General features: G+C 42.5%; 1 protein-coding gene across 1 annotated transcript in view; it reads right to left on the bottom strand.

Annotated features, from left to right (window-relative positions):
• LOC121868835 (neuronal acetylcholine receptor subunit alpha-7-like) overlaps nucleotides 1-16,168 on the bottom strand; it is a 32,584-nt gene extending 16,416 nt beyond the window's left edge. The window contains 4 exon segments of the mRNA XM_042369809.1: nucleotides 4,464-4,606; nucleotides 4,609-4,643; nucleotides 6,782-6,936; nucleotides 16,024-16,168. Coding sequence (XP_042225743.1) covers nucleotides 4,464-4,606; nucleotides 4,609-4,643; nucleotides 6,782-6,936; nucleotides 16,024-16,119 — 429 coding nt within the window. The 5' untranslated portion in view covers nucleotides 16,120-16,168.
• Nucleotides 16,169-16,382: the final 214 nt, after the last annotated feature.

Below are 16,382 nucleotides of genomic sequence, written 5' to 3'. Positions count from 1 at the left end.
TAACACCATCACCAGCCCCTCTTGTCTGTCTGTCTGTCTGTCTGTCACTTGTACCAAACTAACACCATCACTCAGCCCCTCTTGTCTCCTGTCTGTCTGTCTGTCTGTCACTTGTACCAAACTAACACCATCACTCAGCCCCTCTTGCCTGTCTGTCTGTCTGTCTGTCTGTCACTTGTACCAAACTAACACCATCACTCAGCCCCTCTTGTCTGTCTGTCTGTCTGTCTGTCTGTCTGTCTGTCACTTGTACCAAACTAACACCATCACTCAGCCCCTCTTGTCTGTCTGTCTGTCTGTCTGTCGTCTGTCTGTCACTTGTACCAAACTAACACCATCACTCAGCCCCTCTTGTCTACCTGTCTGTCTGTCTGTCTGTCTGTGTCTGTCTGTCACTTGCACCAAACTAACACCATCACTCAGCCCCTCTTGTCTGTCTGTCTGTCTGTCTGTCTGTCTGTCTGTCACTTGCACCAAACTAACACCATCGCTCAGCCCCTCTTGTCTGTCTGTCTGTCTGTCTGTCACTTGTACCAAACTAACACCATCACTCAGCCCCTCTTGTCTGTCTGTCTGTCTGTCTGTCTGTCTGTCTGTCACTTGTACCAAACCCCAACACCATCACTCAGCCCCTCTTGTCTACCTGTCTTGTGTCTGTCTCTGTCTGTCTGTCTGTCACTTGTACCGAAGCCCCTTTTATCACTCAGCCCCTCTTGTCTGTCTGTCTGTCTGCATCTGTCTGTCTATGTCTGTCTGTCTGTCTGTGTCACCATGCCATCCTTGTACCAAACTAACTTTTATCACTCAGCCCCTCTTGTCTACCTGTCTACTGTCTGCCTGTCTGTCTGTCCTGTCTGTCTGTCTGTCTGTCTGTCCATGGCAAGCTAACACCATCCTCAGCCCCTCTTGTCTACCTGTCTGTCTGTCTGTCTGTCTGTCGCTTGCACCAAGCCTAACACCATCCTCAGCCTCTCTTGTCTGCCTGTCCTGTCTGTCTGTCTGTCTGTCTGTCTGTCACTTGTACCAATCTAACACCATCACTCAGCCCCTCTTGTCTGTCTGTCTGTCTGTCTGTCTGTCTGTCTGTCTCTGTCACTTACATGCCAAACTAACACCATCACTCAGCCCCTCTTGTCTACCTGTCTGTCTGTCTGTCTGTCTGTCTAACTTGCACCAAGCTAACACCATCACTCAGCCTCTCTTGTCTGCCTGTCTGTCTGTCTGTCTGTCTGTCTGTCTGTCTGTCTGTCTGTCACTTGTACCAAACTAACACCATCACTCAGCCCCTCTTGTCTACCTGTCTGTCTGTCTGTCTGTCTGTCTGTCTGTCTGTCTGTCTGTCTGTCTGTCTGTCTACATCCGTGTTGAAGATCTTGTTAAACACCCAGTGGAAAATATTGTTAGAATGTGAAATAAATGTTATTGTTGATAGCTGAGTCATTTAGTTAGTCTGTGAGTCAAGTCTTTATTATTTTACACTCGTGAGTCAACGCCGAGGGATGATTGCTAGGAAGTCAATTACATCATAATTTTAGTGTCGTAATTATTATCTTATATATCAAGATAGAGACAAGATACAGAAATGTTGTTGTGTTTATTCTTTGTTCTCACATTGTTTTGTTGTTGTTTCATTGATGGTCTAGATAGTTTGTGTTTTGTTTTTGTTTTTATGTTAGAGGTTTAGTTGTATGTTTATATTTCCTTTCGTGTTGTTCTTTGTGAAGCTTTGAAGAGATGTGATGAATCTTGAGATGTTAGTTGTGGTATTGTAAGGCTCTTCTCTGGTGTTTTATTGGGTAGATGTATTGTATCTGATGATGATGATAAAATAATATAGATATATACTGACAACTTTAAACTTAAAACATGTTATGGGTCTCTCTCTCTCTCTCTCTCTCTCTCTCTCTCTCTCTCTCTCTCTCTCTCTCTCTCTCTCTCTCTCTCTCTCTCTCTCTCTCTCTCTCTCTCTCTCTCTCTCTCTCTCTCTCTCCTCTCTCTCTCTCTCTCTCTCTCTCTCTCTCTCTCTCTCTCTCTCTCTCTCTCTCTCTCTCTCTCTCTCTCTCTCTCTCTCTCTCTCTCTCTCACTATAAAAACCATAAAAGATAAAGTTTCCCTTAACATATATATATTACACTTCAGTATTTCAATCATACGTGTCAAGAGATATGAACTTATTTTATCATCAATATTCCTCTAAATGTTTATAATACTATATATGAACGTTAGGTGAGGTTCAAGTAACTTTTTTGGTCATAATTCTTTCTTCACAACTCTATATTTTCTCGTTTGTGTCTCTGGCTGTGGCAATATTCAGAAATATATTTAACATTCTTATTTCTATGTAGGATTAACTTTAAAGTCAACGATGTTTATTTCATTTTGGGAATATGTACACGTGTGCGTGCGTGCGTGCGTGCGTGACGGGGATATAGTCTTCCGTTTTACTTGAGTTTATTGACTTTAGAGACTTGAAAAGTTATTCAGCCAGAATAAAGAAAAGCAAAAAATTCTTTCTTGACATTTATTGAATATTTTTCCATTGGAACGTGACGCACTCTCTGTCCCCATTTCTTTCTTTTGCTCTCTCATGCCCCTTATTTTCTCCTCTTCTCTTCCCGCACTTGATGTTGTTATTAAGTGTTTCTGTGTTTTAACTCGGGTATATAAACACGTAGACTGTGCCAGTTCACACATTTACAACGACTGTAAGAAGGGTAATGTAACATCTCTCACCCTCTCTTTCCTTTCTTTCATTTTCATCTTCTTTGTCTCTCACTCATCGTTTTTATTTCTCTCACTTTTATCTGTCTTTTTCTTACTCCTTTTCTCTCTTCTTTTTGCACTATTCTGCACAAAATCAAGGTGGCTACTCACTGCACTTATACATGTATAGCCGTTATCAGCCATCAGCTGTATACGATAGCTTATTGCCTATAGTACGATATCTTAGAGAATGTTCAGTATGGACTTAAAAGGACCAGCATGGACTTGTAAGGTCCACGAAGTCTTACAATCAGCGTGGAGGCAGGTGTTGGACTCAGTGTTGTCTGAAAGAGCAGTTGTGATCAGTGATCTGTGTCTTACCTGCCCTCACACCTGGCTCAGTGACCTGTGACCCACTTGCCCTCACACCTGGCTCAGTGACCTGTGTCCCACCTGCCTTCACACATGGGTCAGTGACCTGTGTCCCTCCTGCCCTCACACCTGGCTCAGTGACCTGTGTCCCACCTGCCTTCACACCTGGCTCAGTGACCTGTGTCTCACCTGCCCTCGCCTGGCTCAGTGACCTGTGTCCCACCTGCTCTCACACCTGCCTAAGTGATCTGTTACCCACCTGGCTCAGTGACCTGTGACCCACCTGCCCTCACACCTGGCTCAGTGACCTGTGACTCACCTGCTCGCACACCTGGCTCAGTGACCTGTGACTCACCTGCTCGCACACCTGGCTCAGTGACCTGTGACTCACCTGCCCTCACACCTGACCTGTCACTCACCTACCCTCACACGTGACTTGTATAACATTTGTTTAAAAATTACACCTGGGTAAAATTATATGAGGAGAAAGATTCTACTGGAGAAATATCATATTACGGTTGAATAACATTACACGGAAATTATATTAAAAAAAGGATTATATTAAAGTTATTTTACGGTAGAAATATATTAAGAAAAATTCCATCATAGGCTAAGGTTATTTTTTACTTAAGATTAATTACCACGCATCCAAAAATATCACATCTATAGTAATACCAAGAAGAGAGTGACATTACCTAAAACTTACCTCCTCGTTGTCGTGTCAGAATATTGTGCTGATCCAACGTATTTCATAAACGATTGTAGTATATTTCCCTATTGATGTATTACAACAAAACAACAGCGGAGATGAAATATGAATCAAACATTAGATAAACATAGTGATTGAATTTAGTAAAGATAAATGGCAAAGTAAGGGAGGAAAGGGTAGGTATATTAACTTAGTAATTTGATCAACAATATATTATAATGTTTATATGAAGTTAAAACAGAGGCGCCGTATCATTCATGTGTCTGATGAACGTTATAGTGTTTAATTGAATTTGGTGAGAGTAAATGGACAGGTAAGGGAGGCAAGGTGAAGAATCTGATGAGCTTAATGTATGAGACAGGTGTTGTGGAGGACGTGGCCAAGTGTATAGCTTAATGTATGAGACAGGTGTTGTGGAGGACGTGACCAGGTGTATAGCTTAATGTATGAGACAGGTGTTGTGGAGGACGTGGCCAAGTGTATAGCTTAATGTATGAGACAGGTGTTGTGGAGGACGTGGCCAAGTGTATAGCTTAATGTATGAGACAGGTGTTGTGGAGGACGTGACCAGGTGTATAACAATGTATGATAGTATAAGGTGGAGAATGAATGACTCACTTGTTGTAGTTATGGCCAAGGCAGGTAACAGGTTCTAATTAAACATAAGTACATGACCTACCTGGTATCCGTCGTAGGTCCAGGACGCCCACATCATCTTGCAGGACTGGATGTCAAAGGGGAAGTACTCGACGTTCATGTCTGGGAGGAACGATAGCTGGAGTAAGTGTGAGCCAGTTACTCCCTTTGACGTTACGATCACGTGGTGTTGATGGTCGCCGCCGAGTGCTGGGCGTCGGCGCTGAGGAGAGAGTAGTAGATGTACACGTACTGGGTCACTAGTACTGATTGTGAACACTAGAAACACACTCTCTACTGGTGGGGAGGGGAGGGGGGGGGGGTAGATTTAATAATGACACAACTCGCTGAATTCAATACATCTTTCATCTGGACGCGGGTACCGCATCAACCTTTAACCCTCACATGCATAGGTTAACAAGCAGCACCATCCGGTCTACCAGCTGACCTTAATACTTATAATATCGTAATGGCTGCTCTGCTTCCACACATATCTACGTATAATATTCGCCAACAAATATCGCGACGGAATACATTTATATTCTAAGTGAATAAATAATTCATATTGCTTGTTTCGTGTTTGTTTATTTACAAGCTAATTTATGTCGTCTGTATTTGACAAACAGCAAAGTGAATAAAAAATTTCAGTATACTGTGAGAGTATTTGAGCCATTCATAGATAAGTATAGTCTGGTGACTCTATATCCAAGACTCAGTATAATAACTACCGCTTGGGACGATATTGGAAACATAATGTGTTGTCTAATGGTAGACCCTGCTGCCATATGGCATCACGAAAATTGTGACCAAGTCCCAGGTTGCTGATCTGACTTTCTGCCCCATTTACACACAATTGCAGGGTCTCAATTGTTTCTCTTACTTTGATAACACAACATATACAGTATATCGTTTTTCACTCTTGTTCTATTTTTTTTCCATTTCTATATTCATTTTTGGTTCAAATCCTCCCCCCAGGCCCCGATGTGGGTCAGTGACCTGTGTCCGGGTGGGCTAATCCCTATAAAAAAAATGTAATGTGTTGGCTAGGAAGTGAGACGTGGGGGACCAATGACCGCAGACGTTTATATATTAATGGATATATACAATTATTAAAGACGCGGAAGTTTTAAGCTCTATCGTTGTTATCAAGATCTCTATGAAGTACAGTAAGGGTACAGAGGGTTACAGTGCTGTACTCCTTGATGGTGTGAATTATCATAAAAGTGTTTGAATCTTATCGTGTTACTGTTCTCTGTAAGTTACTGTAGTCTGGTGCGTGTCATCCCTGCCAACTGTGAATGAGACACGTGGCATAAATCATGTATATGGGTGTGATGATAATCGAGTTATTCCTCGCTGATTCCTCCTTATTAATTCAACAGTTAATTCATGGATCAATCTATATCATTTTTGTGTCATCTGTGTTTATGTGTGTGAGGGCTTATCAACCATGTTTGTTGGGCCATTGAGTAAGATGAATGTGGGGATGATTGCCTCGTGTCACCTCCACTGTACCAATGTTTTATATTCCATATTTTCATGTATTTCGAATTTTAGGGTAATGAATAAATGTCAATTCTTATACTGTGATGAATATGGACATGTAGAGATATGCTTCCTGTTTGGACCTGTACTGAACTTTAGTTGGTGGTGGTGGTTAGTTGTGGTAACTTGTGGTGGTAGGGGTTAGTGGTGGTGGTTGGTGGTGTTTGGTTGTGGCTATTTGTGATGGTGGGGGTTGTTGGGTGTCACTTGTGGTGGTGGTGGTGGTTAGTTGTGATAACTTGTGGTGGTAGCTTGTGGTAGCCATGGTTGGTGGTAGTCACTTATGATGGTGGTTGTCACTTGTGGTGGGTGGTGGTGGTGGTGGTGGTTAGGGCTATCTCAAGTGGTATATAATATTGACTACGGAAATGTGTCCAGTTTCCTCCTGTCTGTCTCTCTTGTATTACTTCCTCTCATAACAGGAAACACGAGACACATGTCCAGGAGGCTACGTGTTTACCTGTCTCTTCTCTCCTTGACTCACGGGACAAGTGACTCGGGGCTGCCACCTCTAATGGCTCGTGAAGTTGTTTTGAGTTGGTGAATGATGGATAGGAATACTGTTGCTATACGATGTTTTAATTCTTCTTTATACACAATAAGGCAGACACACACACACACACACACACACACACACACACACACACACACACACACACACTATAACATATATGGTAGTACAACAACCACACGTCCGATCATGTATACACACACACTAAAAAATACACCTTCTAAAAAACACGTACATACATACATACATACATACATACATAGATACATACATACATACATACACACACCAGACTATCGCCTTACTTGTTATAGAGGATGATGTCAGGTTTCCATACACGCTGGAAGGGCACTCGGATCACCTGGATGCCGCCGAAGTCAGAGGAATTCCAGGTGAGGTGAGCGTCCGTCCATATCTGTGTTAGCCAGCAGTTGGTCGTGAGAATCTGGTTCTTCTCGTCCTGTGGGGCAGATTTGTTGGTTATCGTGGCAGACGTGTTGGTCATTGTGTCTGGTTATTGTGGTAGACTCTCCTAGTTATTGTGCGTGGTTAGTGTGGTAGACTCTCCTACTTATTGTGTGTGGTTATTGTGGTAGACTCTCCTAGTTATTGTGCGTGGTTAGTGTGGTAGACTCTCCTACTTATTGTGTGTGGTTATTGTGGTAGACTCTCCTACTTATTGTGTGTGGTTATTGTGGTAGACTCTCCTAGTTATTGTGCGTGGTTATTGTGGTAGACTCTCCTACTTATTGTGTGTGGTTATTGTAGTAGACTCTCCTAGTTATTGTGCGTGGTTATGTGGTAGACTCTCCTACTTATTGTGTGTGGTTATTGTGGTAGACTCTCCTACTTATTGTGTGTGGTTAGTGTGGTAGACTCTCCTAGTTATTGTGTGTGGTTATTGTGGTAGACTCTCCTACTTATTGTGTGTGGTTATTGTGGTAGACTCTCCTAGTTATTGTGCGTGGTTATTGTGGTAGACTCTCCTACTTATTGTGTGTGGTTATTGTGGTAGACTCTCCTAGTTATTGTGTGTGGTAGGTCAAGAGTTCAGTGTGGTAGATGAAGCAGGATATTGTGTTACACTCCCTGAGACTTCCGGTAACAACATGCTGTAATCATATATTTCATACGTCAAAAAAAAAATCCAATTAAAACCACCACTTTTTCATTGACTCTTTATTGAAGTAATAACAATTAAAAGTTACATGCTGACGTGTACGAGAACAAAAAAAAAGGTTTATTGTTCAGCCCTAAATAATAGTTCTCTCCAATATCAATAAAAGTTGAACAATAACAGAATTTAAGGTATCTTCTGGCCTGACCATAGCATGAAGAACAGCCATTAACTTAGAGTAATATTATCAAGAAGGTGTTTCAGTAATAGAGGAAATTACCTTGAGGTGTGTACAAGATATTATGCTAATGAGTAAAAGATCTTAACTCCTGATTACGATGACTTAATCCGTTGAATAATATGATTTAATCTTTCGACTAGGATTAACTGTTTCCTTGACTATGTTGTCACCGTACACAATGGGTTAAATAATAGTAAAGAAGGGGTTATAAGTTATTGGGTTCAAGGGTTAAATCGCCATACTCAAGGGGTTAAATCGCCATACTCAAGGGGTTAAATCGCCATACTCAAGGGGTTAAATCACCATACTCAAGGGGTTAAATCGTCATACTCAAGGGGTTAAATCACCATACTCAAGGGGTTAAATCGTCATACTCATGGGGTTAAATCGTCATACTCAAGGGGTTAAATCATCGTACTGAAGGGGTTAAATCGTCATGCTCAAGGGGTTAATATCACCTAAAGGCACATCACAACATTACTCCCGAGCCTCGACCATTCTCCCACCCACTTCTCCCACCCGCTCCACCCACCCGCTCCTCCCACACGCTCCTCACACCCACTTCTCCCACCCCTTCTTCCCACACCCCATCCTCTCCAGACAATACATAGATTATATACATTAAAACCCCAGAATATTTACCTGTGTACTGTCATCTCCAGAGACCCCCCCCCAGGTAGATGTCCCCTATATGTAGTTCATACTCTACCAGTGAGGTCCGCTTTAAGTCACGTCAACGGATGAACGGACCAACGTAACCCCACTGTCTTAGCTGTGGTCGTTCTCCGTTTCTCCTCCACTCAGCAGATGACGGGATATTAATAGTCTTGGAGTCTTTTTTTCATTTCTGTCTGTCTGTCTGTCTGTCTCTTCCTTTCTCTCTGTTTCTATATTTATCTGTTTTGTATAATATATCTTTTTATCTTTCATATCTTTCATCTATCTGCTTCTCTCTCTGTCTCTCTCAGTTCGAAGAGAGAGATTTACGGTTAACAAATTTATTGACAAAGCTTGGAGTACAATTTGCCTATTCTGAGTAATTCAGTCAGGTCTTGACATTGAGGGTGGTATCACTTCTCACTGGCACGCAGGACAGAGGTTCATATACAGTAGAAGTCATATTCAAGAGATTTACGTGACCACCGGAATTAATATACTTTGTGGGGATGATAATTACGGGTTGACTTATGTATTCGATTACCTTCCCTTCCTCCCTTTCATTCCTTTACCTCCTTCTTCCTTCTCCATCTCATTCTATACCTCCTTTCTTTCCTCCTTCATGCTCTCTCCATTTTTCTCTCTCTCCATTCGTCTTTCCGTTCCCCCCCCCTTTCTCCATCTCCTTCGATTTTTCTCTCCTGCCCTCTCCTCGCTCATCCTCCTTTGACCTTCCCACCCCTCTTCTCCCTCCTCCTCTTCCTCCCCCCTCTCTTTCTCTTCCTTCCTCTCATGTTCCTCCCTCTCCTTCATCCCCCCTTCTTTTCTTCCTCTCCCTCCTCCTTCTTTTCTTCCTCTTTTCCTCCCCTCTCCCTTCCTCACTTCCAGTCTTTCCTCCCCCCGCTCTCACTCTCCTCTCCCCTTCCCCCACCTCCCTCCCTCCTCCCTTCATCACTTAATCACTATTTACCTTCCCTCAGTGCCACTCACCTGTCGTGGAGGAACACAACATTAAGTATGTGTTTTTCGCCCCAGGAGAGATCATTTGTGTGTGTGTGTGTGTGTGTGTGTATGTGTGTGTGTGTGTGAGAGAGAGAGAGAGAGAGAGAGAGAGAGAGAGAGAGAGAGAGAGAGAGAGAGACTTGTGGGGATTGCTCCAACAAGTTAGGTTGAGCCTCGTAACACACTGGTAATAGTTTAAAGGTAAATCAGCTTACCTGTTGTGTTGCCTTCCAAATTTGCTGTACGGGCAGACCTGTTGTGTGCACCAGTGTGTTACAAGTGTGGAGGGAAGCAGCTTTGGAATTTACAATAGTAGACTTCCCTCCTCCTCCTTCCCCCTTCCTCCCCCCTCTCTCCCTCCCCTAGTTAACAAACTTTGGTCATTTAAATAGGTATAAGTTTTGATAATTAAGAAAGTTTAGCGTCAATTAGTGAGAAAGTCGAAATTATCGAGTTATCACGAATAATTATGTCACCCTGTGTGTAACTACACTAGTTGGTGGTCACACTTAAGCGTCCTCTGGGGGAACGTTTACCTTATAGTGTTATTGTTTATAAAATTAGTCTTGCTCTTTTTAATGAGGTCATAGTAAATAATGGCTACGTAACATTATTAGTTGATTGTGAACAATATATATATATATATCCGTTTTTATTCCTTTTGTGTTATAAGCCTAACATAACACTCTTACCAAGCGTTGTTGTATGACACAGAAGTGTGAGTCATGACACTCTTAACAAAAGCTGTTGTATGACACAGCAGTGTGAGTCATGACACTCTTAACAAACGCTGTTGTATGACACAGCAGTGTGAGTCATGACACTCTTAACAAAAACTGTTGTATGACACAGCAGTGTGAGTCATGACACTCTTAACAAAAGCTGTTGTATGACACAGCAGTGTGAGTCATGGCACTCTTAACAAAAGCTGTTGTATGACACAGCAGTGTGAGTCATGACACTCTTAACAAAAGCTGTTGTATGACACAGCAGTGTGAGTCATGACACTCTTAACAAACGCTGTTGTATGACACAGCAGTGTGAGTCATGACACTCTTAACAAACGCTGTTGTATGACACAGCAGTGTGAGTCCATGACACTCTTAACAAAAGCTGTTGTATGACACAGCAGTGTGAGTCATGACACTCTTAACAAAAGCTGTTGTATGACACAGCAGTGAGAGTCATGGCACTCTTAACAAAAGCTGTTGTATGACACAGCAGTGTGAGTCATGACACTCTTAACAAAAGCTGTTGTATGACACAGCAGTGTGAGTCATGACACTCTTAACAAGCACTGTTGTATGACACAGCAGTGTGAGTCGCGGCCTCTTAACAAGCCTTGTTGTATGGCACAACAGTGTGAGTCCGCGGCACTCTTAACAAAAGCTGTTATGACACAGCAGTGTGAGTCATGACCTCTTAACAAAAGCTGTTGTATGACACAGCAGTGTGAGTCATGGCACTCTTAACAAAGCTGTTGTATGACACAGCAGTGTGAGGTCATGACACTCTTAACAAAAGCTGTTGTATGACACAGCAGTGTGAGTCCTGACATAACAAAGCTGTTGTATGACACAGCGGTGAGTCATGACACTCTTAACAAAAGCTGTTGTATGACACAGCAGTGTGAGTCATGGCACTCTTAACAAAAGCTGTTGTATGACACAGCAGTGTGAGTCTTGGCCTCTTAACAAACATGTTGTATGACACAGCAGTGTGAGTCACTTGACACTCTTAACAAACGCTGTTGTATGACACAGCAATTAATAGATCCATGACACTCTTAACAAAATGTTGTATGACACAGCAGTGTGAGTCATGTTACTCTTAACAAAAGCTGTTGTATGACACAGCAGTGAGAGTCATGGCACTCTTAACAAAAGCTGTTGTATGACACAGCAGTGTGAGTCATGACACTCTTAACAAAAGCTGTTGTATGACACAGCAGTGTGAGTCATGACACTCTTAACAAACGTTGTATGACACGGCAGTGTGAGTCCATGACCTCTTAAAGCTGTTGTATGACACAGCAGTGAGAGTCATGGCACTCTTAACAAAAGCTGTTGTATGACACAGCAGTGTGAGTCATGACACTCTTAACAAAAGCTGTTGTATGACACAGCAGTGTGAGTCATGACACTCTTAACAAACGTTGTTGTATGACACAAATAACAGCATGGGTCATGACAGCCTTGACACATACAATCACGACGTGCACAAATTGCATTTATAAGTTAAATAAATTCCCCTTAATCCCTAAAACTTTCACTTGAACGTTCAGTCTCTTTGTCTCTCCTCGGCTGTATGATAAACTCATTTAGACGGCCGGCAACACACCCTCGCTGGCCTGGTTTTAAGCTTCTGCACTGCCGGCCGTATGATTAATGCCTACACAGGTGTTTACCTGATCTAGATTTTGTATACAGGTGAGGATTGCCATGCTGCTAATATTACTGTAATTATTTTAGGGTCATTTTCCTTGTTCCTGGTAGTGACGTCATAACTGAGGTCAGATTTATCATGGTGACCATCTCTATGACCTTTCACCTCCGTTTAAGTTGTTAATTGCATGACTGGAGGCTGCTGACTGAGGGCGGCTCATGTCCCTCTTTTACATCTGATCCGTAAGTTTTCTGACGACTTTATTTACTAAAGGAAGTGATGTGTTGGTTGACTGTGTTTGGGCGGACCTGTCACTGTGTACCTTCTCTCATAATTAACTGAAACATCAAAGTTATACGAGTGTTTCTGACAACTATCTGTTTATGGTTAATGTGTTAACTCTTAGTCTGTTAGGCTGATTGTTACACACACACACACACACACACACACACACACACAGGAACTAAATAAAATGTTTTGTTTTAAAAGTTTTTATAAGTGACCTTTATCCTCAGAGTTAGTGAAAGTAAACCATGAAACAAAATTTAGATTAAATTACAGCTTAATGGCACCTGCGTGTATAATATAGTTAGGACTTAATAGTGAGGATATGTTGGCGAAGGATGTAATTACCTGCTGTTAATGTGACCTCGTGTGTGACCTATTGTCCTCGTGTTCTCGTTTGTGACCTCGTGTCCTCGTGACCCCGTTTGTTTTGCGTTTTAAATTTGTGTTCTGTGTTTTTTATATATATATTAGTTTTTCATGGACAACAACTCGTCAGTTCAAATGACGAGGTCACTTGTTCCAATTTTCAAGAAATGTATTTTTCACAAAGTTCCATCCTGTTCTGTCATGTTAATTGTTATGTGGTCTATGTTTTAATTCCCTGACCAGAATACGATGATTTTATCCCTTAAGTATGATGCCTTGAGTATGATGACTTAACCCCTTAAGTATGATGACTTTCTCCCTTGAGTACGATGACTTAACCCTTTGAAATGATATCTTAACCATTTCGGTACGACTTATTTAATCCCCTCAGTAAGATGACCTAACCCCATGAGTTCGATGACTTGACCCCTGAAGTATGAGGAAGACTGTCTTAACCCCTTGATTACACTATTACCATGCTAAGGGGAATGGATAATCCTATTTAATTGGTTATAAATGGCTATCAAGTTAGTAGTTAGTAAATAAGTTAATTATAAAGTGCGTTAACTACCTATAGAGATAATTCCATCATTAACGTATTTGCTCATCAACAACAAATGAAGAGAGGCAATAAGGTTGTGCCAGAGAGAGAGAGAGAGAGAGAGAGAGAGAGAGAGAGAGAGAGAGAGAGAGTGTATAAGTCGAACAGAAGGTCATGACTCAGGTGATAAAGAAGGCACGAACGAATAGTTAAACTCAACTTAGCTGTTTTATGAGAGGAAATTGTATACCAAGTTTTCATCTCAATCCGTTAAGTTCCATTTTTCTATAATTGAACGGTGGTGGTATTATATATATAGACGTGGGAGGAGAGAGGTAGGACTATATGACCCCATCTCCCATCTATATTATATAACAAAGGTGTGAAAATGACCCCATCCCCTCGTATATTATATAACAAAGGTGTGAAAATGACTCCATCCCCTCGTATATTATATAACGAAGGTGTGAAAATGACCCCATCCCCTCGTATATTATATAACATAGGTGTGAAAATGACCCCATTCCCTCGTATATTATATAACATAGGTGTGAAAACGACCCCATCCCCTCGTATATTATATAACAAAGGTGTGAAAATGACCCCATTCCCTCGTATATTATATAACATAGGTGTGAAAATGACCCCATCCCCTCGTATATTATATAACAAAGGTGTGAAAATGACTCCATCCCCTCGTATATTATATAACATAGGTGTGAAATGACTCTAAATCTCGTATATTTATACTTAACAAAGGTGTGAAAATATTTATCCTCGTATATTATATAACAAAGGTGTGATGAATATTCCTACCAATAATGTCATTTGAAATATTAAAACTTATTTCATTGTCAAGAGAAAATTTTGAGAGATATTAAGCCAACTTTGTGGAGGCTCGCCAAGTCATCCTCCCAGCTGCCATAACCTTGACGTTCATTAAAATTACATTAACGTGAATTATTGAGATATACGAGCCTTAATTCCTCCTCTCATCATAAACTAGTCTTTAGTATTTTAATCCTACTCATATTTTTAAAAACATTCATTATTTACGAACTTAAAACCTACTAATATTACTTAAAGTCGTAAAAGGTAGACTTGCAGTAGTGTTTTATAAATGAAATTCAGGTAAAACATTGGAGGAATTCTTGAGTTGGAATAAATATAAGGAAGAGGTGAGGAGTGAGCGTGTTATCATTGTGTGAGAATGTAATATCCGGGTCTGAGCTTCTCTGACAATGGCTGAGGCTGAGTTAATGCTATGAAGTGTTTAATAAAACTTGCAATAAACTTAAATTTGAATTAAGGTCAGAAACCCTTATTGTTACCTAAGACTTGACGTGAATAATATTGTATATAATTACCTTTGTTGTCATCGAGTAAATAATATGTATGTATTTTACCTGTATACTTGTATTACGTAGCGGTTGTATGATACATATTTAACTTTACACACATACATACATACATACATACATACATACATACATACATACATACATACATACATCTCCAAGCTACTGGAGCGACCTGGGAGTCAATATGTGACTCACTTTCCCCCTCCTCCCTGATCAAGAAACAAGTGCAAGGATTGTCGATCAATTAATCACTGTTACAAAAGTGTCAGTTTTAAACATGTTGCTGAAACAGTGGAGTGGTCTGTTATGTTCAGTGTTTACGACCTACCAGAGGGGAGATGACCGTGACAATCACTCCACCAGCGAGGGAGGCCTACAATCACGTGTTTCCACACCACTCCACCAGAGAGGAGCTACACCATGCACCAACACTCCACCAGCGAGGAGGCCTACAACACGTGCCCCCCACACCACTCCACCAGCGAGGGAGGCCTACAATCGGCTGCTTCCCCACACCACTCCACCAGCGAGGGAGGCCTACAATCACGTGTTTCCCCACACCACTCCACCAGCGAGGGAGGCCTACAATCACGTGTTTCCCCCCTCCACCAGCGAGGGAGGCCTACAATCACGTGTTTCCCCCACACCACTCCACCAGCGAGGAGGCCTACAATCACGTGTTTCCCCACACCACCCACCAGCGAGGAGGCCTACACACACACTCCACCAGCGAGGGAGGCCTACACAACGTGTTTCCCCACACACACCCACCAGCGAGAGGCCTACAATAACGTGTTTCCCCCCCACACCACTCCACCAGCGAGGAGGCCTACAATCACGTGTTTCCCCACACACTCCACCAGCGAGGAGGCCTACAATAACGTGTTTCCCCCACCACTCCACCAGCGAGGAGGCCACAATCACGTGTTTCCCCACACCACTCCACCAGCGAGGAGGCCTACAATCACGTGTTTCCCCACACCACTCCACCAGCGAGGAGGCACAATCCACACCACTCCACCAGCGAGGAGGCCTACACGTGTTTCCCCCACACCCCAGCGAGGAGGCCTACAATAACGTGTTTCCCCACACCACTCCACCAGCGAGGAGGCCTAATAACGTGTTTCCCCACACCACCCACCAGCGAGGCTACAATAACGTGTTCCCCCACACCACTCCACCAGCGAGGAGGCCTACAATAACGTGTTTCCCCACACCACTCCACCAGCGAGAGGCCTACAATACACCTCCACCAGCGAACAATAACGTGTTTCCCCCCACACCACTCCACCAGCGGAAACACATTCAGTTCTGTGCACACCATCAATATAACTCAACGTGCGCTCTGTTTGTTGCGTGTAGGTCATCAAGCTGGTGCTCGAGTTCTGACATGTTGGGAATCCACATTTTGACAAACCTCTCCAGGAAAAATCAAGGGGGGTGTTTCTGGTGATCGCGGTGGCCAGGTGGTTGGTTAGCCTCGGCCAATCCAGCGACATACATATATACATACATATATACATACATACATACATGCATACATACATAAACAAACTATAAACCAGACAACCATGACATCAGGTACTAACCACGTCTATGATGCTGTGGAGGGAGAGACCGAAGACCACGGAGAGCGCCTCGGAGGAGTTCCTGGCTGGTCTGACAGAGGCGTCGTAGTTGGCCATGAGGTAGCGGGTGAGGCGGTACTCCTGTTCGTCGCTCACCACCACCAACACTGTGGGGGACAAACACATAATATATAAAACAGGTTTAAATGATGAATAGTGTGTGTGTGTGTGTGTGTGTGTGTGTGTGTGTGTGTGTGTGTGTGTGTGGATTTAGTTAAGATTGATGTTATCTGAGGCGCTGGAAGTCTGTGTCAGAGTTGGTGTGAAGACTAACGCGTTGATAACATGACAAAGTGATTCTCTTTACCTATCTGTGACCA

Source organism: Homarus americanus, unplaced genomic scaffold (genome assembly GCF_018991925.1).
Source record: "Homarus americanus isolate GMGI-L3 unplaced genomic scaffold, GMGI_Hamer_2.0 scaffold30535, whole genome shotgun sequence".
In the NCBI taxonomy this organism is placed as follows: domain Eukaryota; kingdom Metazoa; phylum Arthropoda; class Malacostraca; order Decapoda; family Nephropidae; genus Homarus; species Homarus americanus.
Note: the sequence above shows the minus strand (reverse complement) of the source record. Positions and strands in the feature narration are given on the sequence as shown.